Source organism: Podarcis filfolensis, assembly GCF_964270895.1.
Source record: "Podarcis filfolensis genome assembly, chromosome: 3".
In the NCBI taxonomy this organism is placed as follows: Eukaryota; Metazoa; Chordata; class Lepidosauria; order Squamata; family Lacertidae; genus Podarcis; species Podarcis filfolensis.
This window is the reverse complement of record NC_139606.1, coordinates 59,436,993-59,460,760: the sequence shown is the minus strand read 5'-3', so window position 1 is coordinate 59,460,760 and position 23,768 is coordinate 59,436,993. Positions and strand designations below refer to the sequence as shown.

The 23,768-nt window shown below is 41.2% G+C and overlaps 1 protein-coding gene and 2 long non-coding RNA genes across 4 annotated transcripts in view; 1 reads left to right on the top strand and 2 right to left on the bottom strand.

Moving 5' to 3' along the window:
• LOC310760040 overlaps positions 1 to 23,768 on the bottom strand; it is a 592,410-nt gene that overhangs the window by 420,307 nt on the left and 148,335 nt on the right. The gene's annotated exons all lie outside the window — the stretch shown is intronic.
• The window catches only part of MED23 (mediator complex subunit 23), a 43,713-nt gene that overhangs the window by 12,782 nt on the left and 7,163 nt on the right, over positions 1 to 23,768 (top strand). For both annotated transcript variants that reach the window (XM_083607594.1, XM_083607593.1), the window contains 13 exons: positions 7,016 to 7,216; positions 8,141 to 8,284; positions 10,262 to 10,407; positions 11,844 to 12,089; positions 12,223 to 12,365; positions 13,468 to 13,642; positions 14,165 to 14,328; positions 14,923 to 15,047; positions 16,526 to 16,731; positions 17,244 to 17,424; positions 18,242 to 18,412; positions 19,665 to 19,881; positions 23,476 to 23,712. In XM_083607594.1, the coding sequence (XP_083463720.1) occupies positions 7,016 to 7,216; positions 8,141 to 8,284; positions 10,262 to 10,407; positions 11,844 to 12,089; positions 12,223 to 12,365; positions 13,468 to 13,642; positions 14,165 to 14,328; positions 14,923 to 15,047; positions 16,526 to 16,731; positions 17,244 to 17,424; positions 18,242 to 18,412; positions 19,665 to 19,881; positions 23,476 to 23,712 (2,356 nt within the window). The remainder of the gene's footprint in view (positions 1 to 7,015; positions 7,217 to 8,140; positions 8,285 to 10,261; positions 10,408 to 11,843; positions 12,090 to 12,222; positions 12,366 to 13,467; positions 13,643 to 14,164; positions 14,329 to 14,922; positions 15,048 to 16,525; positions 16,732 to 17,243; positions 17,425 to 18,241; positions 18,413 to 19,664; positions 19,882 to 23,475; positions 23,713 to 23,768) is intronic.
• On the bottom strand, positions 381 to 13,367 carry LOC310760043. Its single transcript, XR_014546717.1, has 2 exons — positions 10,555 to 13,367; positions 381 to 10,450 (listed from the first exon to the last, which is right to left on the bottom strand). It is a non-coding gene; the product is annotated as an uncharacterized lncRNA (long non-coding RNA).

The window sequence follows — 23,768 nt, the reverse complement described above, 5'->3', positions numbered from 1 at the left end:
CCTTACTGTTGTATTGTGACTAACGATACGCTGGCTGCTTTGTAGCCGCTGATTCCAGTTCGAGAATACACGTCTGGCCAGGGCTTGAAATTGGTGGGACCATCACATGCTAAGAAACGGTTAACTTCCTAAAAAATCTGAGGTTTTAAGAATGCTGTGTAGTTTAAAAAGGATCTTATGAAGCCAGTTCAATAATTGGCTTGGGTTACCCATGACTTACCCAAACTGTCATAGTCAATTTTGTTCCAACTATAAAATTTCCTTGCCTTGAAAAGAAAGAAAAACTGTTTGTATAACAATGTGAAAGAAAACTTGGTTTGCTAAATATTAGCACACTTAAGTATTTATGTAAAAATTCAACTTGACTAGGAAAGGTCATACTCAGCCTCCATTTTAAAAAACCCAATAACTCTTTTAACTTATATCTCCAAATGGGCTGAGCTAAAAAAAAGCAAAGAAAAAAATTCCTTGGGAAGATGGACATAAATTTGCAACTTATTTAATACCCACACTAGTCTGCTTATATATTTCAACTTTGACCTCTTTAGTCTTTTCTTTTTTAATTTAACAAGTTTATCCAAACTGATATTTAAGCAAAGTACAATGGCGTTGGTGTTTGCAATACTATAGTGAAGGTTGTGTCAGTGTTTTCATTTTATAAAAAAACTCATTTCAGGGATTGTACTTGACCATAACATTTGCTTGATGCTAAAACTTTGGTTATTACTTAAAAACAACAACAATCTTTTAGACTTAGATTTGCTGCATGTTGACTTTGCAAAGAAATTATAAAGTAGTATTCCACTTTAAAATAATACAGCTATTTAATATAGTGTTGTTTGTTAAACTTAAAAAAAAAGCTTTGGTGAATGGTAGTGTCAGTTGTGGCGTTAATGCTTAAAATGATTATTTTCACAGCTAAGCTTTTATTGAGATAGAAATGAATATTTTTATAAGTTGCTTCTTTAATGCTAAATTGTAAAATAATCTGTACCACTGGAATTGCCCAAGCATGTGGAGCTGTCTAATTTGTGGCTTCCTGGCATATTTCTGCTGCACAGCCATGAATATTCAGAAATGTACAACTCTCCTTCATCCTTTTATAATGCTTAGCATTGCACAACTGGGTGTATGCAAACAAGTTTGTTGCATAAAGTATGAATTGGACCTTAAAGCTGGAAAAGCTGAGGCTAAATCCCTTGATGAATTTAACTGGGTGACTTTGGTTAAGCCACTGCGTTTCAACTTCACTTCCTTATCTGTTAAGTAACTCCCTGCTTTACTTAATTGCTGAATTCATCTTTACCAAATATAAATGTTGCAAAGCACATTAAAGCCCCTGTCTTGTACCCAAATGTGTTGGGTTCCTAATGTGGCATATTGGAGCCCCATTTTCCTTGCCAAAGTACACACTACAGTACCACAACAGGCTCTTATGAAGAATCAAGAGTTCTCTGTGCATGTCCTGTACCTCTGTTCACTTTTCTTCCCCCTCTGCTTGGCCAAGGAAGGTTACACAGGAGAAAACTGAGCTCTGCAAGTATACTTAGCTCCTTGCAGCAATTGTGAAATTAAAATATTGTCCGGTTCTACCTTCTGCCTCTTTCACCTCTACTCTAAGCCTCCCAATAGACAAATGTTTATAAAATAAGACTAAATATTTAGTGGCTTAATTTTTTAACATCATCAACAACTTCACAATAGTAGGTTTAGAAATTACCATTTCGATCCATTTTACATATGTACCTTTTTAAGTACATTGAAAGATCAAGATTGGGAGAAGTAATTTCTACCTCCAGCATACAGTTCAACTCAGAGCAAACTTTTATGGCCAAGTAACAAAACTTTGAAATTCATGGTTTTTTTAATGGAAATGCTGACAAACTATGAATTGTAGGTGTGCTGCCATAATAACAACAGTCTGTGAACTTTTTTTTTTGTTCATTTGTCAGTAAAAAAAGCATGAAAGGGTTGTGTGTGACATTGCTTGGTTGGAATTCAAGGCTAATGCTGCAAATGATATCAAATGATCAATACTGAAACTATGCAAGTTGGTTTTATTGTAGATTAATCTGCTAGGAAATCTGTATTCCCTGAAAACTTCAGCAATTAAGACCTTGGCTTTGCATTACAATGTCAACTGCCTACAGCGCCATCAAAAATTTACTTGTGACTCAAAAATGATTAAATAGAATCAAGCTTCACACATATATCTCCACCTAACATTTATGTGTTGGACTTGACCCCATTTTGCATTGGGGCCTTTACCATGAGATCAGTTATAAACAGATGGCGTGAATAGTGTAGTGCTACAATAACACAATTGTTTCTGCAATGAAGTGTGCTGTCTGCAGCAGCGCTTCCCCTGCTCTTTATGCTGTCCTCCTGGGCCCTGTTCCTCCTGTGTTTCTGCTGCTGCTGCTCTCTTTAATTTCCTTTTGTATCTTCAGAAAAAAATCCCTCTATGGTTCCTCTTTAGGAAACTGTTATCAGGATATGTCTCCTATGTTATCCGTAATCAGCCCATAGTTGTGACCTTCACACCTACCCAGCTCATTTGAAACTGAATGATGGTTCCTTTACAACCCTCCAATATCCAAATAGGGATGCTGACTCCTTAAGAACAAACGTTTTGAAGTAATGAGACTCCCTTTCAAACAGCATTTTTGTAATTGATAATTTTTAAAAATCAGCACAAAGTTAGTGCTGAGCACTGCATCTAGTCTAAATAATTCCAATGGCTCCATCCTCTCCTATGCTTTTCAACTTCTATATGAAGCCGCAGGGAGAGATCATCGGGATCTGGACTGGATGTTCCCCGGTATGATACCCAGCTCTACCTCTTGTTTAAATCTGAACCAGTGAGGGCGGTAAATGACCTGTATGAGTGTCTGGACGTGGTTGGAAGATGGATGCTGGTTATCTGATTAAGGCTGAATCCCAACAAGATAGAACTACTGTTTCTGGTGGGCAGTTGTGGGGGGCTCCTTGGTTCTGAATGGGTTAACTGTGCCCCTGAAAGACCAGGTACACAGACTTGGGGTCATTTTGGACTCATAACTGTCCATGGAAGCGCAGGTTAATTCTGTGTCCAGGATGGCAGTCTACCAGCTCCATGTGGTACGCCAGCTGAGACCCAACCTGCCTGTGCACTGTCTCACCAGGATGATTACCTCCCACTTGGACTACTGCAATGTGCTGTATGTGGGGCTATCGTTGAAGGTGACTCGGAAACTGCTACTAATCAAGAATGTGGGAGCTAGGCTGGTGACTGGGATTGACCATGGGGACCATAGAACACTGGTCCTAAAAAATCTACATTGGCTCCCAGTACATTTCTGAGCACAAGTTAAAGTGTTGGTGTTGACCTTAAAGCCCTAAACGGCCTCAGCATCTCCACCCCCATCATTTAACCCAGACACTGATCCAACTCCAAGGGTCTTCTGGCGGTTCCCTCGCGGCAAGAAGTGAAGTTAACAGGGAACTGGGTAGAGAGCCTTCTTGGTAGTGGTGCCCGTCCTGTGGAACGATCTCCTGTCAGATGTCAACTAGATAAATAACTCAGATTTTTATAACTATACACTTGTGTTGTATGAGCAAAAGTGTCCCTGTGAGGCGCTCAAGAGTCAGTAAACATACTGATCTGTGGAATGGTGACTACTGTGCAAGAAAGTCATGCTAGTACAGTAGTATTTGGTGTGTACAATTGCTTGCTGCGCACTGTTATGTGTGCATACTGATTCTCCTAGTCTGTGGGTCCATTTGGGCATTTATAGCATTGCAGCAGCATTTCTCTGAGAAAGCCCTTTTCCAATTGGTTCCAGAAGTGCTGGTATTGTACATCATAACAACATTTCTCAGTCTTCACTAGTAGTAGAAACAGAATGAGCAAGGGTTGGGTGTGTTCCAAGTTGGAGGAAGGAAAAAAATCTGTTCCTAGGCAATCCAAATTCTGTGCCAAGAAATGCTGGATTCTGAAAGCAAATTTGCAATTATGCTGTGTTACAGATAAACGTAAGCTCTTAACAGCCAGACCTTTCTGGCTGCTACGATTTCATTAGGCATTGTCTTCACCAGGTATTGGGAAGCTTCCATCTTCCACTGTTGCTGGAATTGAACTTCCATCAGGCCCAGTCAGTATGACTAATGATGGATGATAGAAGAGGCCATGTGTGGAGGGCCACAGGTCACCCATCTTGGTCTACACACTTCCAAGCATCACAGCCCACATGAGTTTCCTTCAGCCGATGTGGAAGTGCCCAGTTTGGGGTTGAGCAGAGAGAGTCAGAGAACTTCCCCCATTGGAGAAAAATTGAAGAATTTGCTTAGGGCCAAACTGGACATCATGTGAAATATATATTTGGATTGAACGCATGCACATTATTAACATGCTGATGGTAGTCACTGGGGAAGCTGTGGTTATCCAGATTGCATCAGGTGGGGGTGGGGATGGGGATGTAAACTCTTTCCACCCATTGGCATTGGCACCAATGGGGGACTTTCTCCATTGCACTTGTGTCGGGATCACAGCAGGGAAGAAAAGGATCTCCCCCACCCCACATATGCTTGTACTTCTGTTGCATTGGGAGCAATAAATACCGCTCGCCCTCTGATTTGGGGACAGGAGATGCACAACATGACTCGAGGACCATGACTAAACTTGATCTCAGTGCCCACTAACTTTGAAGGGGAGATCAGTTTTTGTGCTTCCCTTACAGCCTTTCTGCTTGAGCCCATTTGATAATTGAGCCTGCTGCTTTCTGCATATTCCATCCCACAATTCCATTTCCTGGTCAAGTTAAGAGTGTTATAGAAAGCAAAAACTGACCTTTATAGTTCCTTCTGAATCACTTCAAAAATAGAATTGCATTCGTGAATTTATTGTCATTAGAAACCTGCATTAACTGACAGTTGTTTCCTCTTAAATAACTTAATTCAAAACTGACATAGGTTTGCACTCTTGGGCTCTTGGAAATTTGCCCCCCTCTCTACCAAATTCTAGTGAATTTCAAGCCCTGTACACAGTAGTTTTGCATGCTGTATCATGAAATAGTTTGTAGTACTGTCTGTTGCATTCTGCTCTGCTTCATAATTAGTTGCATTTGGAAAAAAAAGTATTCTCAACTGGTGGTGTTAATATTGCTCTTTGTAAATCTGTAACGTGGTTGATCTGTGATAATGGCATTGTGTTTTTTTGAAAGAGAGGGTCAAAAGCAACTAATGTCCTTTGGATTGGAAGTATTCCGTTTTTAAGCATGCTTCAAGAAAGCACAGCTAGATTTGTAGCTTTTGGCAATATTGAGCTGGCAAAGAGCATGTGAAGGAGAGAGTGCTGTTCTCAGAGTTTGTCCAAAGTTTTGTCATTCTTGCATTGTATTGTTAAATTGAAATCATAATCCCTTTTTCATGGCAAAAAGCTATCCACATTGTTAAGCACAGAATAAGTATCTGCTTCCAGCAACCTTGGGATTTTTTTCTCTGTTTGTTTTTTTAAAAAAAAATTCAGAAGGTTTTCTTTTAGACTGCCTGTTAATCCAAGAAACCATATGTTAAGAGGAGCACTGAAATGTGTTGAGTAAATCGTATTTGGGTATCATAGCACATTTCTCATGAAACGAAAAACAAATAATGAATTCTCTCTCTTTTTTGCCTCTAGAAAGGGACAAGGCATCTTCATGATTAGATTCTGAGCAGCTCCGTACCTTTTCTGTATTATCTTTTAAAAACAATACTTCTTTTCTTTTTATTAAGGCTGTGTTATGTTACAGGTTCACTATGTGAAACTCTGAAATTCCATAATATATACAGAAATGACTCAGTAACTTCAATAGTAGTGCCTAGAATGTACAGTTTCTTCCAGCTGCTTGTAAAGAACTGGCTTCATGCTGTACCACTGTGGAATGTTCCAATTATGCGCATTATGAAGTCTAAATAGGGGAAGATCAAAATGAAAGGGGTCTAGCAGTTTGCAAAACATCCAGGCACACAAACAGAAGAAAGTGTACAGCTAAACAGGTGCACCACTAGAATAGGAATTGGTATTCCCACATAATGACTGTTCAGGCTCTGTTAATAAGCTGAGATATGAACAAGCTTTTTGCCACTATGCACTTCTCCATTTTGTAGCATGAACAAACAATCCAGGTATTCTTCAAGCAACCATAGTTTCCCATTTCATCTCAATGAAATTATAGTTTGAAGTTCATATGAGGATATTAATTTCCAGAGCTGGTAACCGTAGCTTCCTGGTTTGGATGAAATGAGAAACTATTGTTTATTAGAGGCTCCCTGGTTTGATTGCTCACACTGTGAAAAGAGGAATGAATGGGCTCTGTGCACAAGCAAAAGGCTTATTATGTTGTTCTGAAGTTTTGTAATCGGTTTCTTCATGCGTAACACCAAACCATGGCTTGGCAATATATGGCTGAGCCTCACACTCACGTGCTCTCTTTCACAAATTCCACTTAATTAGTTATTTTCTGAATTGTGGAAAACCATAGTTTAACCTCCTTGTGAGGAGGTAGAACACACAAGGACAGAGCTCCATCTTGTAATCCAAACTATGGTTTGATGATATGTATGAACTGACCCCATATCTTGAGTGTACCTGAATTGTTAAGGTGTCAGGAACTGCCACACTGAAGTCCATTAACTGTGGAAGGGTCCAAGTCCATTGTATTATTTTAGGCTTCACACTGTAGCCTCCAGGGCCAAAAACTTACTCTTATATGAAAAACATACTCTTACATGGTGTTTTTAGATATTTGTTGGCTCCATAAACAATTGTGCCTAGGTAAGAGTGGGTATAACAAGTAGTCTATTATTTTTTATTAAAACAAAAATTATGACCTGTAACATCAGACAGTTTTAATGTTTTGGCTTATCTTGTAAAGCTTTATGTTCAGATCCCATTTCATGCTTCCCAGACTTACATTAAAGTGACTGTACTGAAATGGCAGAGTTAAAATGATGGATGCTAGACTGTGGAATACTTTATCTGGTTTCTGCTTTGCAGCACAAACAGCGGTGCCCTGTGCTGGAGGACCAGCTGGTGGATCTTGTCGTTTATGCCATGGAGCGGTCAGAGACAGAGGAGAAATTCGATGACGGGGGAACCAGCCAGTTGTTGTGGCAGCACCTTTCCAGCCAGCTTATCTTCTTTGTACTTTTCCAGTTTGCAAGCTTCCCTCACATGGTCCTGTCTCTCCATCAAAAGGTACCTACCACTGGCAATAATAAAGAGTAGACGGTTATCCCTTAACCTTCATGAAATTAGCTCCTGCCTTGCCCACTCACAGTTTCATCTGCTTCCATGCCCCAAAACCAGCACCAGCCCTGAGACCTATGGGTATAGGGTGGTATACAAATTTAACAAAGAAAATAAATAATAAATTGGTGTGTGGGTGTGTGGACAGATTTGCCATTCTGCTGCTGCACATGGTGAACTATGATTAAGGAAGAAGCCTAGCAATGAATATTTGTTGCTACCAGAGAAATGAGGTGCAAAATACAGTCGTACCTTGGATCCCGAAGGCCTTGCAACTTGAATGTTTTGGCTCCTGAATGCCACAAACCCGGAAGTGAGTGTTCCAGTTTGTGAACATTCTTTGGAAGCCGAATGTACGGCTTCTGATTGAGTGCAGGAAGCTCATGCAGCCAATCGGAAGCCGTGCCTTGGTTGTTGACCATTTTCGGAATTTGAAGGGACTTCCGGAATGGATTCCGTTCAACCACCAAGGTACGAATGTACCCTGAGGAAATTTTGATGTGTTAACCTCACTTTCAGAGTCTGTCCAGGTGAAACTGAGCAATTTGAACAGTCAGCTTCATTTTGATATTGCTTATATATGGGAGAGGCAGCTCTCCTTTTGAAAGTATGTATTAACTGTCTTTTTTTAAAAAAAGGCAGCGGACACCTTTCAAATTTCTGTTATTTGTTGACTTTAAAATATTAGTCACAAGTCTTCGTGTGCCCATGTTATAAAATGCTAATGCACCGACAGGCATCTTGCAGAAAGGTGAGTGTGTGTATTATTTCCCAAGTGAAAGTACATATTTTATAGAAAATTAGAACAGATGTTCAGTGTTACAGTTCTTGTCTTGGAGTGTGGACTTGCTGCTCAGTGTATCTTTTTTACAGTTAGCAGGACGAGGCCTAATCAAAGGCAGAGACCATCTGATGTGGGTATTATTACAGTTCATCTCTGGAAGCATTCAGAAAAATGCATTAGCAGACTTCCTCCCTGTTATGAAGCTTTTTGACCTCCTCTACCCAGAGAAGGAAGTGAGTCTTCTATGTGAAATACGTTTATTATGATTTACTACTCATATTTCCCCTGAAATACATCCCCCAGCAAAAAAAACAAGTATTTTCTTAAAATGTCTTTCAGTCCCCAAGAAGGTAACAGTTGAAAGGGAAGGGGAAAAGAAGAGATTTGGGAACAAAAATATGGGAAATACTGATTTGCTCAAATTTAAGATAGTAAAACAAGCAGCTTTCTGTATTTTGTGTAATGCAATTTAGAAGTAACTGAAACGGAATAAATTTGGAGACATGAGATAGTAAAAAGCAAGATCTGTCAAGAGAAACAATGATGCATAGAAGAATATTGACATATTAACAGAAACCCAAGATCAGGGGTCAGCAAACTAAGGCCCACGGGCCGGATCAGGCCCAATTGCCCTTTGGATCCAGCTCGTGGATGGTTCTGGAGTCGCTGCTTGGATCGGCACGATCACCATTTTAAAAAAATTAAAATTGGGTGCCATTTTTTTTCACTATTTCCCCCCTCCCTGCCACACACTACAGCGGCCCCTCCTCCCTCCCTCTTCCTGGCTTCTCCCTGCCCTGTGGAGGAAGGGGGCTGGGCTTTAATAGGAAGCCTTGCCGCCTGCCTGGGGAAAGCTGGCACGGAAAGGAGAGGTGCCTCCACCACTACCGGGAACCGCAGGCAGAGCAGCAGAGAAGGTAGACGGGGGAGGGGAGGGCTGGGGATGAGAGAGAAGCCCCCTCCGCTGCGTGTGCACACGCACAGTCCGGCCCACCAAAAGGCCTGGGGGACAGAGAAACAGCCCCCTCCCAAAAAAGTTTGCTGACCCCTACCCAAGATTGTAACAGAAAATCAAAAAGGGAGGAGGAACATAAACAGTTCAATACAATGCCTATAATCAGATAAGACAGTACGATGCCTGTAAGAATAACAAATAAAGTGATGAGGGATCAAAATGAGATTGGAACAAGGTTTAGAAGAATTTTTGCTGATGCTCCAGCTACTCACAGTCCTGGAAACTACAGATCCTACACAGTAGGAAACTACACAGTAATTCAGTTTTACTAGCAAACCAGAGGTTAAACTAACCCCTTTCCAGCCCCAGGAGGAATATGGGGAGCATTTGTGCAACACACCTACACACTGCAGCTGATACACTAGTGTGTCGCAACACACAATTTGGAACGTTCTGGCGTAAAGGACTGCCTTCTCCTTTACAACCCTGGCGTCTTGCTCAGCTCACTATTGGTGTCCTTCCTGCATGTTTACCCCCACCCCCGCCAAAAAAAATTTATATCTGGTTGGGAAATAGCCTTCTCCATAGCTGTGATTTGCCCCTCATTAGCTGCTTTTTGCCATATAAAGACCTTCCTTTTTAGGAAGCCCATTGAATTTTTATGTATTAACTCTGCTGGAAACTCTTTTAATTGGGTGTTTTGAACTGTGTGATTTGCTCTGCTGCTTTTCTTTTTTTGCTGTGTGTGTGTGTTGGGTTTTGTTTTTTTACATATCATTGTTCTTTGGTTTTATCGTTAAGGCTCATTGAAGTTTTTGAGCAAAGGTGAGATAAAAATGTTTTGGATAATTGCCAGCCTATTTAAAAAAAATCTGCAGCCTAGCTAGGATGTGAATAGCTTACACAGAAGAGAAATTCTTTGACAATGTTAATCCCCACTTCCCCCCGCTGCAAGCCAGGACGTGTGCTTTTATTTCTGTGTTTGCATGTGAATTCTCATTGTTGCTTTTAATGTAAGATATGCCAGTCCTGTTACTTTGTTTTACGCCAATCTACATGCAACATTTCAGTTCTTTTAACTGTAGCGCGTTAGAGAAAGTGGTTTCAGTTTTGGGGTATTTATCTACTGATTTACAAGAGAATTTCTTTATCGATGTGAAGACTCCTAAGAGTCAAACTGGGATTCACCAAGTCTAAATGCCTTAAGTTGTATGACAGCCAGTAGAATTTAACTTCATGTTTCTTTTTTCCTCAGTGTATTCCTGTACCTGATATCAACAAGCCCCAATCAACACATGCTTTTGCAATGACCTGTATCTGGATACATCTGAACAGGAAGGCTCACAGTGACAATTCTAAGCTACAAATTCCAATTCCTCATTCTCTCAAGCTTCACCATGAGTAATTGCTTTCTATATAATACCTCTTTTCAATTGTGATAGTCCTGGTATAGATAACAGAAAAATATAGCAGACTCTTTGGCCACTTGTACACAGAATATTTTGCAAGCTGTCTGTGAAAATAGGATGAGAAATTGTAATAGCCCACAATAAATATATTAAGGCTGACAGTTAACAGATAGTATCTCATGTTGTGTGATCCCTGGTCAAGTGTGCATGCCACACCTTTGCTGTAGCTACTGCATTGTCATCATCATCATCATCATTAGTAGTAGTAGTAGTAGTATTAGTATGCTGCCCATCTGACTAGGTTGCCCCAGCCACTCTGGGCAACCCCCAGCAGAATAATAAAAACACAATAAAACATCAAACTTTAAAAACTTCCCTGTACAGGGCTGCCTTCAGATGTCTTCTAAAAATCAGATAGTTGTTTATTTCCTTGACATCTGATGGGAGGGCGTTCCCCAGGATGGGCGCCACTGCCGAGAAGACCCTCTGCCTGGCTCCCTGTAACCTCACTTTTCACAGTGAAGGAACCAACAGAAGACCCTCAAAGGCGGACCTCAGTGTCCAGGCTGAACAATGATAATGGAGACGCTCCTTCAGGTATACAGGGCCAAGGCCATTTAGGGCTTTAGAGGTCAACACCAACATTTTGAATTGTGCTCAGAAACGTACTGGGACGTCTTAGGCCCAGAATCTCTCTTTTCCTGATAACTTGCATCCTCCCAAATCTTTCTCCAGCTTTGCTTCATGTTACCTTGCTCACTTGCCTTCCTTATTGTTTACTTATGTAGTGATATTCACACAATTGCCGTTTTGCGAAGTTATATAGGTGTCTCTGCCTGAAGGAGCTTAATATTTAAAAGTTGACAGGGTAAGGAATAGGGAAGGGTAACGAACACAACAGAGAATGGAGAGAGGCAAGGGCGATAAAAGATGAATGTTTTGTTTGTTATAGTAGTGTGCAGAATTTCTGTACTTCTTTCCCATAAAAACACACCTCAGGCAGTTTGCATTAAAAGCCATTAAAAACACACTCTGGAAGGCAGTTTAATTATGATAAATGAAACCACTGCAGCAAAAAGTAACAAGTGAACAGAAGCATCACCAGAGAAGTGATAAAACTCAACAGGAAAATAGGAAGGGGCTTTGAGTTATTAATTAGTTTATGCTGTTTATCCAACTGGGTTGTCTAGGCACTTCACAGCATGTTAAAATGCAGAAACAATTGGCATTCCCATAATCAAAGACCTGGTGGAAAAGAAAAGGCTTTATGCAGCAGAGATATAGATTTCCTCTGTTATACCTAGAATGAGATTGATGGGTTGTTGTTTTTTAGAGTTAGGATACAACTCTACCATCAGATGCAAACTTCCATTGCTCAGGCATTTCTGGGACAGTCACTCTTTTCCCTTTCATTTAACTTCCTCACAGATTCCTGCAACAGAGTCTAAGAAATAAAAGTTTGCAGATGAATGACTACAAGATTGCCCTGTTGTGCAATGCTTATTCCACCAATTCAGAATGCTTCACGTTGCCTATGGGTGTTCTAGTGGAAACTATTTACGGAAATGGCAACATGAGAATACCTCTCCCAGGAACCAATTGTATGGCTTCAGGATCCATCACACCTTTGCCAATGAACCTCTTGGATTCACTGACGGTTCATGCCAAGATGAGGTAGAGTATGCTCAGTATCTGAAAGTTGCAGAAGAGTCAAGTGTGTGTATTGCAGTGCAGAAGATCTGCATTCTCAGAAAACTAACGTCAACCAAATGGCTTTGAAAATAACATGGTTTCTTTTTCTCCCCAGCCTCATTCACAGCATAGCTACCAGAGTGATCAAACTGGCCCATGCGAAATCTAGCTTAGCCTTGGCTCCAGCCCTTGTGGAAACATATAGTCGCTTGCTGGTTTATATGGAAATAGAATCCCTAGGCATCAAAGGTTTTATAAGTAAGAAATCTTGTTTGATTGATTTTTAAAAATGTCAACAGATATGGTTGAACTTTGGGCCTCTGCTGCCAAATTAATATACATAAACATCCCTGGGTTGGGCTGCCCTGTGCATACTCCAAAGTGCTTACACTTTTGGGCCCTGCATAATGTAAATTGATACATACTTCTATGCAATCTAGTTCAGGACCAAGATCCAGTTATTATAACTTTTGTTTAGATATATGAGAAGTTATTTTGCAGACATTTCCTATCTGGCATGATAACTTTAAATTATTTTCTAATACGTGATACCATCACAAAGAAAAATCTGAGATCAAGAAGAAATAAATAGCATGCATATTATAATAATACATATACTGCTTTCCTGAATAGCCAAAACACTTTGATCTCACCCATTCTTATGATATGTGTAAGACAGAAACAATAGTATTATCCTTAATTACTGATAGGGGAGTCAGGATAAAAAGGGAATGGCTTGCTTGGCACCACCCAGTTAGTTTGTTGATAAGCTAGGATTTGAACTGAGAACGAACCAGCTCAGCACTATGCATACTGAAGGAAATTTATCTTGTTATTTTTATTCTTGCTTTTATTAACATTTTTATCCCACACTTCTTCCAAGGAACCCAAATGACATGCAGGCTTTAACCTCACAGTTAACCCTGCTGGGTTTGCCCAAGTCCAATCTGTGATTTCAGGGTTATCAGCAAAGTATTTTATAAAAGGATGCCATATTTCAACAAAATCGTCTACATCATTTGTATTACTCAATGCATGTAATATCTTCTTTAAAGAAGAGATGACAAGCATTGAATAATAGGGACTCCTGCTTTAAGCTCCTGTTCAGGCAGCCATTATATGAATGAATAATGTAGTATTCTGCGTAATTGCATAATAGTGGATACCTATTCTACCTGAACGTTGCTAAGATCTAACTATGTGGTATATATTGTCAATGCCGTAGGGCTAAAAAAAAAAAAAGGAAAAGGGAAAAAGAAACATGCCTGAACTTCCCTGATTCTATTTGTGCCTGTAAGAAAAATATATTCCTCTGAATGTTTCACTGAAAAAATAGTTGATTTCATATTTTTCTTTTCAGGCCAACTGCTACCCACTGTTTTTAAGTCTCACGCTTGGGGTATCTTGCATACTCTCCTGGAGATGTTCAGCTATCGCATGCACCATATCCAACCTCATTACAGAGTCCAGCTGCTCAGTAACCTTCATTCCTTAGCCGCTGTGGCACAGACTAATCAGAACCAGCTTCATCTGTGGTAAGTGTTGATACTGTAAGTCTATTTCTGCTTTGGAAGCATCACACAGAGCAGAAAACCATGGAAGAGGGATTGGGTCAAAAATGTTTCTAGGCCAAAAGATGATTCAAACACTACAGAACTAACTTTGGCCACAGAGAAGAGAAAGGTGAACCATGTGCCCAGGTTCAGGCAACATGCTAAGATAAAAGGTTGGGCTTAGCTCAGTGCAGAGCTAGAATAAGCAAGATTAGAGAGAAGTCCTGCTGCTAGCTCCTCTTTGGGAGCCCACAAGTGTGCGCAGTCATGGTACGCTTACCGAGTCATGCAAACCAGCCCAATATGCATTCATGGAAATATGGGTAGTCAATTCAGGGCGAACTCGTGTAAAGTGCAACACTGAAAACTCAAATCTCGTGATTATCAAGTCAATGCTTCCTGAAATAATGCTTGAAGCAAGGTGTTTCCTGCTTTGATTTCCTGCAATTATCATTAAAAACCCTATTTCTCCCTGAAAACATAGCTAACATATTCTCCTTATAGTGTTGAAAGCACTGCTCTGCGACTGATTACTGCTTTGGGTAGCTCTGAGGTCCAGCCACAATTCACCCGCTTCCTTAATGAACCCAAGACAGTCCTTTCAGCAGAATCGGAGGAACTTAACAGAGCACTTATTTTGACTCTAGCAAGAGCAACGCATGTCACAGGTAACAGTCATTATCTCTCAGTTTTACAGATGGTTTTGAGTATATCAAAGGAAAGCACAAGATGTGAGCATTAATACAGTACTGTGCGCTAATTTTTTTTACAAGTCTTGAATTCTTTATGCTTTCACTGCATTGTTACAATGCTTGAAAGAGTGAACTGTTATGAGGCCACATCTAGCCTCAGGCTCACATATTACCCCCTCTTCCATCGTAGTCACAATAGGTTTAGAAGCTTTCAGATCCACTTTAAACTAATCACAGCTTGCCATGATCTCTTAACCTGGACAAACTATAGTTATGTCACTTTCAAACTATAGTTTATGAAGCTGACTTGTTTTCTCTGACCATAGCTAAGATTAACCACAGTTTAGGATTGAAATATAACGCTAAACTCTGGTTAATCTAAAAGAGAGTCTAGTCAGGATGAATAATTAAATCTGGAAAAGGAAACCCATGGAGGTCTTGAATTGTTAAAATTACAATACCAGTAATAATGCATATAGCATTTGTGGAGAATAGAGATGACTATTGATCAATCCACTGTATTTGTTTTAGCTATATAAGTAAGTAATTACATTTAGATGTCTGTCTTAGATTTTTTCACAGGGTCGGATTCCATTCAGGGCACTTGGTGCAAGGATATACTGCAGACCATCATGAGCTTTACTCCCCATAACTGGGCTTCACACACCTTGAGCTGTTTTCCGGCTCCACTTCAGGTAATTTTAAAAAACAGAACCAATTATGCAAGTATGTCTTCACCTTTGAGCAAGTTAGGATGGAAGAACATACTGTTTCTCTTACTTTTTAAAAGTCACCTCACAGTAAAACTACGTGAAGGAAGCTTCCCAACAGTGTTTTTTGTATATTTTGGAGGATGAGATTTAAAGGTTTTAAAGGGGTACAGGTTTAAACAAGAAAGCACTACCAACAAAATGTACCCCTTATTAGGGATTTTTGCAGAAGTCACATAACGAAACGTGTGGCAGGTCATTTTTGTCTGGTGAAATGAGTATGAACTTTGAATTGCTGCTGCCTTCATCTGTATAGAGAAAGCACTGTGTTTCTAAGAAGGCATTAAGAAATCAGAAAAAGAAACCAGACGTCACAGGAGCCTAATACCTTTCCTAGGACCAGCTAAAGCAGTGGTGAGGAACCTCCACCCTGTGGGCCTCATTAGGCCTGGTTAGGAGTCCTGATTTGGCCTGCAAGGCTGTTTCCCCAGCCCACACCCACCTGTCCCACACTGGACATCCTATGTGGTGTCAGGTATAGGCAGGTAAAGACATGGATGCAGAGAAACAGTCAAGACCTTAAACTGCCTTCTGCAGGGCTCCCTCTCACTAATAGGAAACCCCACTAGGTTTGGCTGTACATAGTAGTTCCCCATCTGGGATTCCCTAGTGTAGGCACTGAGAGCCATCCCTTCTGAAGTAAGTTTGCATGCCATTTGTATTCAAGAGCTGTTCCCTTTGAAAGTGAGCCCCTTTCCAGTTCTGAGGTCATAATGGCATCAGGTGAGTGACGGGTGGACGGCCTCATCCACCTATTAAAGTTGAGCCACGGGTGTTGGGGGGAAAGAAAGGATTCAGCCTAGCCATGTCCAGTTCTTCCATCACGAAACAGTGAGCTTCAAACTCTCCAGAAGTCGTCTTCATACTGAATAGTTAGTGAAAGGGGTTGGAGGAGAGAAAAAGCTGGGCATGGTGTAGGACCCCTGCAGTCCACACATTGCCAGAGACTTGAGATGAGATGTGGGAGGCATTAGTCATAACTGGATTAGTGTTTGCTAGATGCAAAATGATTACAGGATGCAAGGCTTCTGAGATAATTGTTTTCCCCACAACCCAATAATCTAAATATATTTAATCAGTTATTCAGGCCTGTCTCTGGCACAAATTGGAACACATGGCTCCCTTGTGAGAAAGAAAGCCAGAAAAGTGGCAGTCTTTATATTGGCAATGCTGGAGATTTAGGGGGAAATCAAGAGGGTCAACTTGGGTGGTATTAAGAAGTGGCTGGAGCCCCAAAATTAAGTCCCATCATCAGATAGAAGATTTCTTCCTCCAGGTTTTTAAGATTCCCGTTTCTGAATGTCTCTATTATAGAAGCAAAATGACTCACAGTAGTTTGCTTAATTTCAGATGAAATAGGAATTTTCAGATCTGACAGCGGATAACAATTCACTTTATTTCAGGCATTCTTCAAACAAAATAATGTACCTCAAGAGAGCCGCTTTAACCTGAAGAAAAACGTGGAAGAGGAGTACCGAAAATGGAAGTCCATGATCAATGAGAATGACATCATCACCCACTTCTCCATGCAGGGCTCCCCACCCCTCTTCCTTTGTCTCCTCTGGAAGATGCTTCTGGAGACTGATCACATTAACCAAATTGGTTACAGGTTAGTTATTTCAAGATAGATTGTTTCTGGCATAGTAGATTTGTGCAGAACATTCTAAGCAGAAGTACATTTCAGTTAGCATACTAGTAAAAGGAAACATAACATATTTGCCAAAGATGGGGGTTTCTGCAGCTGCCCAGGGTTAAATGGTTCATCCCCTAGGCATTCATTATGTATAATGTTAATAGTCTGCAAGCGTATCCTGACAGACCAAATTCATTATCAGTGCAAATCAATACAAAGTGGGCTGCTGCAGACCTATCTACTAACTCCAGAGGAAATCTGTTTTAGGACAGAAGGGGCTAGAATCAACACTATATTTTTAGTGCAGGTTTTTATCCGTTCTGCCCTACTTCATGCATTTTGAGAGTAAATGTTCTAAAAATAGTAGCTCTCTAGAGGTTGGTTGGTTGATAATGGCAGCCTTAGGTAGAGTATCTATATTTAGCAGTCCACGTTGTTAAATTAATTCTGCATCTGCCACCATTGCATTTTTCTATCCTGTTTGTTAGGGTATTGGAAAGAATCGGAGCCAGAGCTCTGGTGGCTCATGTAAGGACATTTGCAGATTTCTTGGTCTATGAATTTTCCACATCAGCTGGGGGCCAGCAGCTCAATAAGTGTATTGAGATTCTCAATGACATGGTGTGGAAATACAACATTGTGACACTGGACCGGTTGATTTTATGTTTGGTAAGTAATGCCACAACAGAGGATACTTCTTATATGACGACCATAAAACTAATAGTTCTAAGTTGGTGAGATTCTGGGGAGTTCCTCACAATTCCTGAACAATAATCGCTGAACGATTATGATACATCAGCACCTCACTGCTCACTCCTAACTAGGTCATTTATGAACAAGTTAAAAAGCTGATCATAGGAACAAGTTGCATTTTTTGTTAGAAAATTGGTAATTTCACATTTGAGTTCTTTAAGTAGTCTAGTGGATGGTACCTGGACCCAGTGATTTGTTCATATTTTTATGAACAATTCCTTGGACACTCTGAGAAAGTACATTCAGGCACAAGGATCAACCCCACATTTTCCATAGTGACGACAGATGCAAAGAAGATATAATTGTCTCTTTGGTCGTCTGTCATGCCCACTATATATCTTACATGTGTTTTTAGCTATTGCTGATTTTAATCATCTTCTGAATATTGTTAAATATCTGTTTTTAACTGTTTTTATGGATAGTTTCAAAGTTTCGTTTTATATTTTTGTAAACTACTTAGAGGTTTTTAACAATCAAACAATGCACAAATTGTGTGAGATAAATAGATATCCATGCACTCCTTTAAAACCAACCATTCCAACTTGCTCATCTTGGCTTGGAGGCGTCTAGCATTAACATATAAACGCCTATGCACAGTGTGGCTCTCTCCAAACATCTCTGGCTCATATGCTACAGATTTGACTCACAAATTTATTTCCCTCCATGAGCCACAAATGTTTAATTTGTAGTATTTTGCTGTCCTCTTAGATGCTTTTTATCCTCTCCATTTCAGGCAATGCGCAGTCATGAGGGCAACGAAGCCCAAGTGTGCTACTTCATCATTCAGTTGCTCTTACTGAAACCTAATGATTTCCGAAACCGAGTAAGTGAATTTGTGAAAGACAACTCCCCAGAGCACTGGCTGCAGAATGACTGGCATACGAAACACATGTCTTATCACAAGGTACTTTCGGTTACTTTACTTAGTGGTGAAATACGTAAAGTTAGAATATTGTTTCTAACTTTACCCCTTGTTTCTCAAGGCATTTATTTGTATATTACTGCAAATTGCTAGGGGTGTATGGGGTCCTAGGGGAGGGGGTAGTGCCTCTGGTGGGGGGACATGTCATGCTACTTCTGAGGTAGTTTGTCCACCTTGGTCCCCACCCTGCACTCAGCTCTCACCTAGGGCTGCTAAAAGCTGTCAATATGCGACAGCAGCCACACCCAGGGAATGGCTTAGACTGGCTGGTTATACAGGTGAGGGTAGCTGATGGGTCTCAAACCCTGGGTGCTTTAGGGACAAAGACAGGCTCCAACGGATTGAGTGGATGGGACTAATAGGGGCCTAATGGTTGAGAAGGTGGTTTCTGCACATGCTGTAGAGGGGAGTGAGGGGCAGATGGGGCTCATCAACCTGGGAAGGTAGCCCATCTAGGAGAAGGAAACTTCTTCTGCCTTGCAATATACCTTTGAGAGAAGAAAGGGTTAAGGAGCAAACCATACACAGATCCAGAGGGGAGTCCATCCTTATGGCAACTCTTGCAGCCAAGCTGGTACCAAACATATTGCTCTGTTTTCCTTTGGTCCACATTAGCCTAGGACCTCTATGCACACTGCCCAGGCTGGAGGTCACTTCAGTGCTGCTAATGCATCTGTTTGACTTCACCGCTGGACAAATGCTAACAACTGCAATTTGCTTAATACCAAGATTAGTTTTCTTATGTCTGAGAAAGGCTGGCAGTATTTCACATTTGAACTGGGAGTATAGTTTGAAAACAGGCAGATCTTACAGGCAAAGACACACGCAAAACCATTTCAAGACTGGGGAATATTAGGGGAGTTGAGGATGCTAGGCCAATCCTTACCACCTAGAACACATCAGGACTTGAAAGGTGTGGTAGCTTTTGTTTACTGCATGTGTAGATATACCCAGCCACAGTGAACTGCCTGAGATGTGGGCTTTGAGGCTGAAATCACCCTAAGGCTTACCTGCATTCATCTCACTGCTTCAAAAACCACCCCCTTCCCCAGTGGCAAAAAAATGCCTATTCATTTTCTTAGCAGCAGCACTCCACCTGAGGTTAGAAATCTTTAAAAGCCCTTGTAGCGGGGGGGATCTGCATTCAGAACATTTAGAGAATAAAATATTAGGTTTGGAATGTTACCAAAGCAAGGCAGATAAATTAATATTTTAAAAACTTTTCCCTCCACAGAGGTATCCTGAAAAGTTATATTTTGAAGGGTTAGCAGAGCAAGTCAACCCTCCAGTACAAATCCAGCCCCAATACTTGCCAATATACTTTGGAAATGTGTGTCTCCGTTTCCTGCCAGTATTTGACATTGTGATTCACAGATTTCTGGAACTCCTTCCAGTGTCCAAATCACTGGAGACTTTACTAGATCATCTAGGAGGCTTATACAAATTCCATGGTAAGTTTATTTCCCCCCGCTTTTTCGGTAAGTACCTGAATTACTTTGTAAACTGAGTGGATGATAAACAATATCACCAATGAAGCGTTGTTTGTGTCTGAGTCTTGTTCCAGCTGTGCTAATTTTGCTTGTCTCACCAGCATAGTAAAGGAGTAATTGCATATGGCTTCGTCAGACTTGCTGGGGGGGGGGGGGGCTACTCCTAGGAAGACTATGGAAACTGCAGGCCTCTTCAAAAGTCTGTGTCAATATACGTTTCAAAAATGGCAGCCGACCTGGTATGATAGCATCCATGTTTGGCTGAGCCAAAACTGCAGGTACATATGTGCAGATGTCAAGTTCTGTCCGTGTTGATGTTTAGTGTTGGAAAAATTCTGCATGTTACAAAGCAGATGTATGCATGCTGAGTTGTGTCCCCCCCCCCCCCCCGCTACCAGCCCCGGCAAGCATATTGAAGCAAAGTGGAAGCCTTTGTATGTAGTCAAACGCCATGCATGCATCAAAGCTCATGAGGTTGCAGGAAAGAGCTAATTGGGGTGGTCGTCTTTTGAAATAGCTGGGGAGAGAAGTATGAGACTGGATTGTTGATGTTTCCAATTACTTCAAAAGCTGAGGAGAAGCCATAAAGATTAGTAGTTCAGTAATGAGGGACAACATGAATTGTAATAGTCACCATGCTGAGTAGACCGCTAATAAGAGCCACACGTAACTTCCCTCCCTTTTTGAGAACAAGGATTAAGAAAAAGGTATTAATCCCTCGTGGCTTAAAAATAAATCCAAATTATGTGATCAAACAGCTTAAATTTGAGATAAATGCAAAATAGATTACCGTATTTTTCCCTCTATAACACGCAGATTTTTTCTCCTAAAAAGTAAGGGGAAATGTCTGTGCGTGTTATTGAGCGAATGTGTGGTCCCTGGAGCTGACAGGCGCGAGTGAAGGCAAAAATCAGGCAAAAATCATATCGCGCCCTCACGGAGGAGAGGAGGCTGCTGCTTTCCTGCATTCTGCCTCAGGGTCTTACTGCCCACCCGCTTCTGTTTCGTTACTGTGTTTGCTCAAACGGAACAAAGAGCAGAGAAAACCCCTCCCCTCCAGGCAAGCAGGGGGGAAAGCAGAGCGTCCTTCCCTCTAATTCCTCTCCGTGCTCCGGTGCTGCTGCTGCTGCTGCTGCGTCTAGGGACTCGCAGGCAGCGGAAAACATGCAGGAGAGTGAGAGAGAGAGAGAGAGAGAGAGAGAGAGAGAGAGAGGGCTGGCTTGGGGGGGGGACTTTTGCCTTCCTTCCCCCCCTTTAAACCCCTCTCTTGCATTCTTATCCAGCTGCTTCTCTGCACTCCCCTCTCGTGCTCCTTGTCCCTTCTGTTTTTCTTTCCCTCCCCACTTAAAACGTGGTTACAAAGCACGGATCCACATGGATCCTCAGGATCTTTGCATTGGGTCACCCCAAATTCACCATCAGATCACATAGCAATGATCTGATGCAAAAACAGGGCTGCAATGGTGCAAAAACGTGGTTACAAAGCACGGATCCACATGGATCCTCAGGATCTTTGCATTGGGTCACCCCAGATTCACCATCAGATCACATAGCATGTCCATGGCTACAGCCTGCACCAAAAAAATCACACACCCACTGTTGCCTGGGGCTGCAATGGTACAAAAACGTGGTTACAAAGCATGGATCCACATGAATCCTCAGGATCTTTGCATTGGGTCACCCCAGATTCACCATCAGATCACATAGCATGTCCATGGCTACAGCCTGCACCAAAAAAAAATCATGCACCCACTGTTGCCTGGGGCTGCAATGGTGCAAAAACGTGGTTACAAAGCACAGATCGACATGGATTCTCAGGATTTTTGCATTGGGCTACCCCAAACTCACCGTCAAATCACATGTCTGTGGCCACAGCATGAAGCACAAAAATGATACATCCACTGTTTCATTCAGATTTTTTTTTCTTGTTTTCCTCCTCTAAAAACTATGTGCGTGTTATGGTCAGGTGCGTGTTATCGAGCGAAAAATACGGTATGTTGGCATTTGTATTTACTCTGCACATGAAACTTTGGGTTTTTTTGCCTCGATTTTTTTTAAAAGCATTTTATGAACTAAAGGGGCATGGAAAATGGACAGAATTTTTCAGATTTTGACACTACCAGATTTTCCCTTTTTTGGTGTGCTTGTTGCTATATAGGTTGCTTTAGGAAACCTCATACATTACCATATAAGCATTTAAACACTCCTGCTTAGAATCTTGCACAAATCACTATGAAGCATTTTTTGAGACTGTTCTTTATTGTCACTGATAATGAGCATATCCTGTTATAGTAATCTGGAAAAGCCAGAGACTAGCAATTCTTTCCAATGTGATTAATGTATATTGATGTTTGTCTAATCTAAGGCCTTTAATCCATTGCTGTCACAGTAAAGTATTTGCAGAATTGTCCTCTAGGATGACCTTATTCCACGTTTTGGTCACTATTACATGCTCTTTCTAATTCCAAACACCCAAATATTATTCTCTGGGTTTGGAGAAATATTTGAGTTACCAGTGCCAATGCTGCATGCATTAGAGAAAATGGGGAAGAAATGTTTTAGCCAGAGCTGCTACTTAGAGGTGTATTAGGGTTACCACTAGGGACGCGGGTGGCGCTGTGGGTAAAACCTCAGCGCCTAGGGCTTGCCGATCGCATGGTCAGCGGTTCGAATCCCCGCAACGGGGTGAGCTCCCGTCTTTCGGTCCCAGCTCCTGCCCACCTAGCAGTTTGAAAGCACTCGTAAGTGCAAGTAGATAAATAGGTACCGCTTTATAGCTGCGTTTCCGTGTGCTGCGCTGGTGCTGGCTCACCAGCTGCAGCTTTGTCACGCTGGCCACGTGACCCGGAAGTGTCTCCGGACAGCGCTGGCCCCCGGCCTCTTAAGTGAGATGGGCGCACAACCCTAGAGTCGGACACGACTGGCCTGTACGGGCAGGGGTACCTTTATCTTTTAGGGTTACCACAGAGATTATCATTAAAAGATGTGATTTTATTATCGCATAAAGAGAATGAGCACACAAAATTTATTTATAACATGAGCCTAGCTTGAGATTTTTTCTGGTTTTTCACAATCCAGGGTTAATCAAAGAGGCAATAGGTACTACTACTCATTTGAACTTCTGCCTTTGATTCTTAAAGCTACAAGCATGGCTACGTGTACATACAGCGATTCAGCGAGAGTTTTAAAAAAAATGCATTCTGTGATGCTGGCTGCACACATTTAGCTTCGTACAAATCTCAGCTTCTATTATTATGAAAACTGCAAGCTAGTCCTTGTGGTTGTATACATATTCTTGAAAGTGTGTGGGCAATACAAGTTGATATCTTTGAAGCTCCTACAATGAGGGAAGTAAAGTATACAAGATAGCAAAAATTGCAGGCTAAATTTTCCCCAAACTGAGAGATGATCAGATTGCATTATTTATATTTGGTACAAATCCCAGACTTATTGGAACAGAGCTTGGATTGCCTGAATGAAGGTTTAGGTTTATAACGTGAATTAAACACAGACTTGGCTCTAAGTTTGTGAACTCATCTGTTCTCCTCTTGGCAGATCGTCCAGTGACCTACCTGTACAACACTCTTCACTACTATGAGGGGCACCTCCGGGAGAGGATGAACCTGAAACGAAAGCTCGTCCATGCCATCATTGGCTCCCTCAAAGACAATCGGCCACAAGGGTGGTGCTTAAGTGATACTTACCTCAAATGTGGTATGAATGCACGAGAAGATAACCTGTGGATTCCTGAAGATATTTATTATTGCAAATTGATTGCAAGACTGGTTGACAATATCTTTTTTTTAAAAAAAGGAAAAAATGTGAAATATCAGGCTGCATCCAAATAA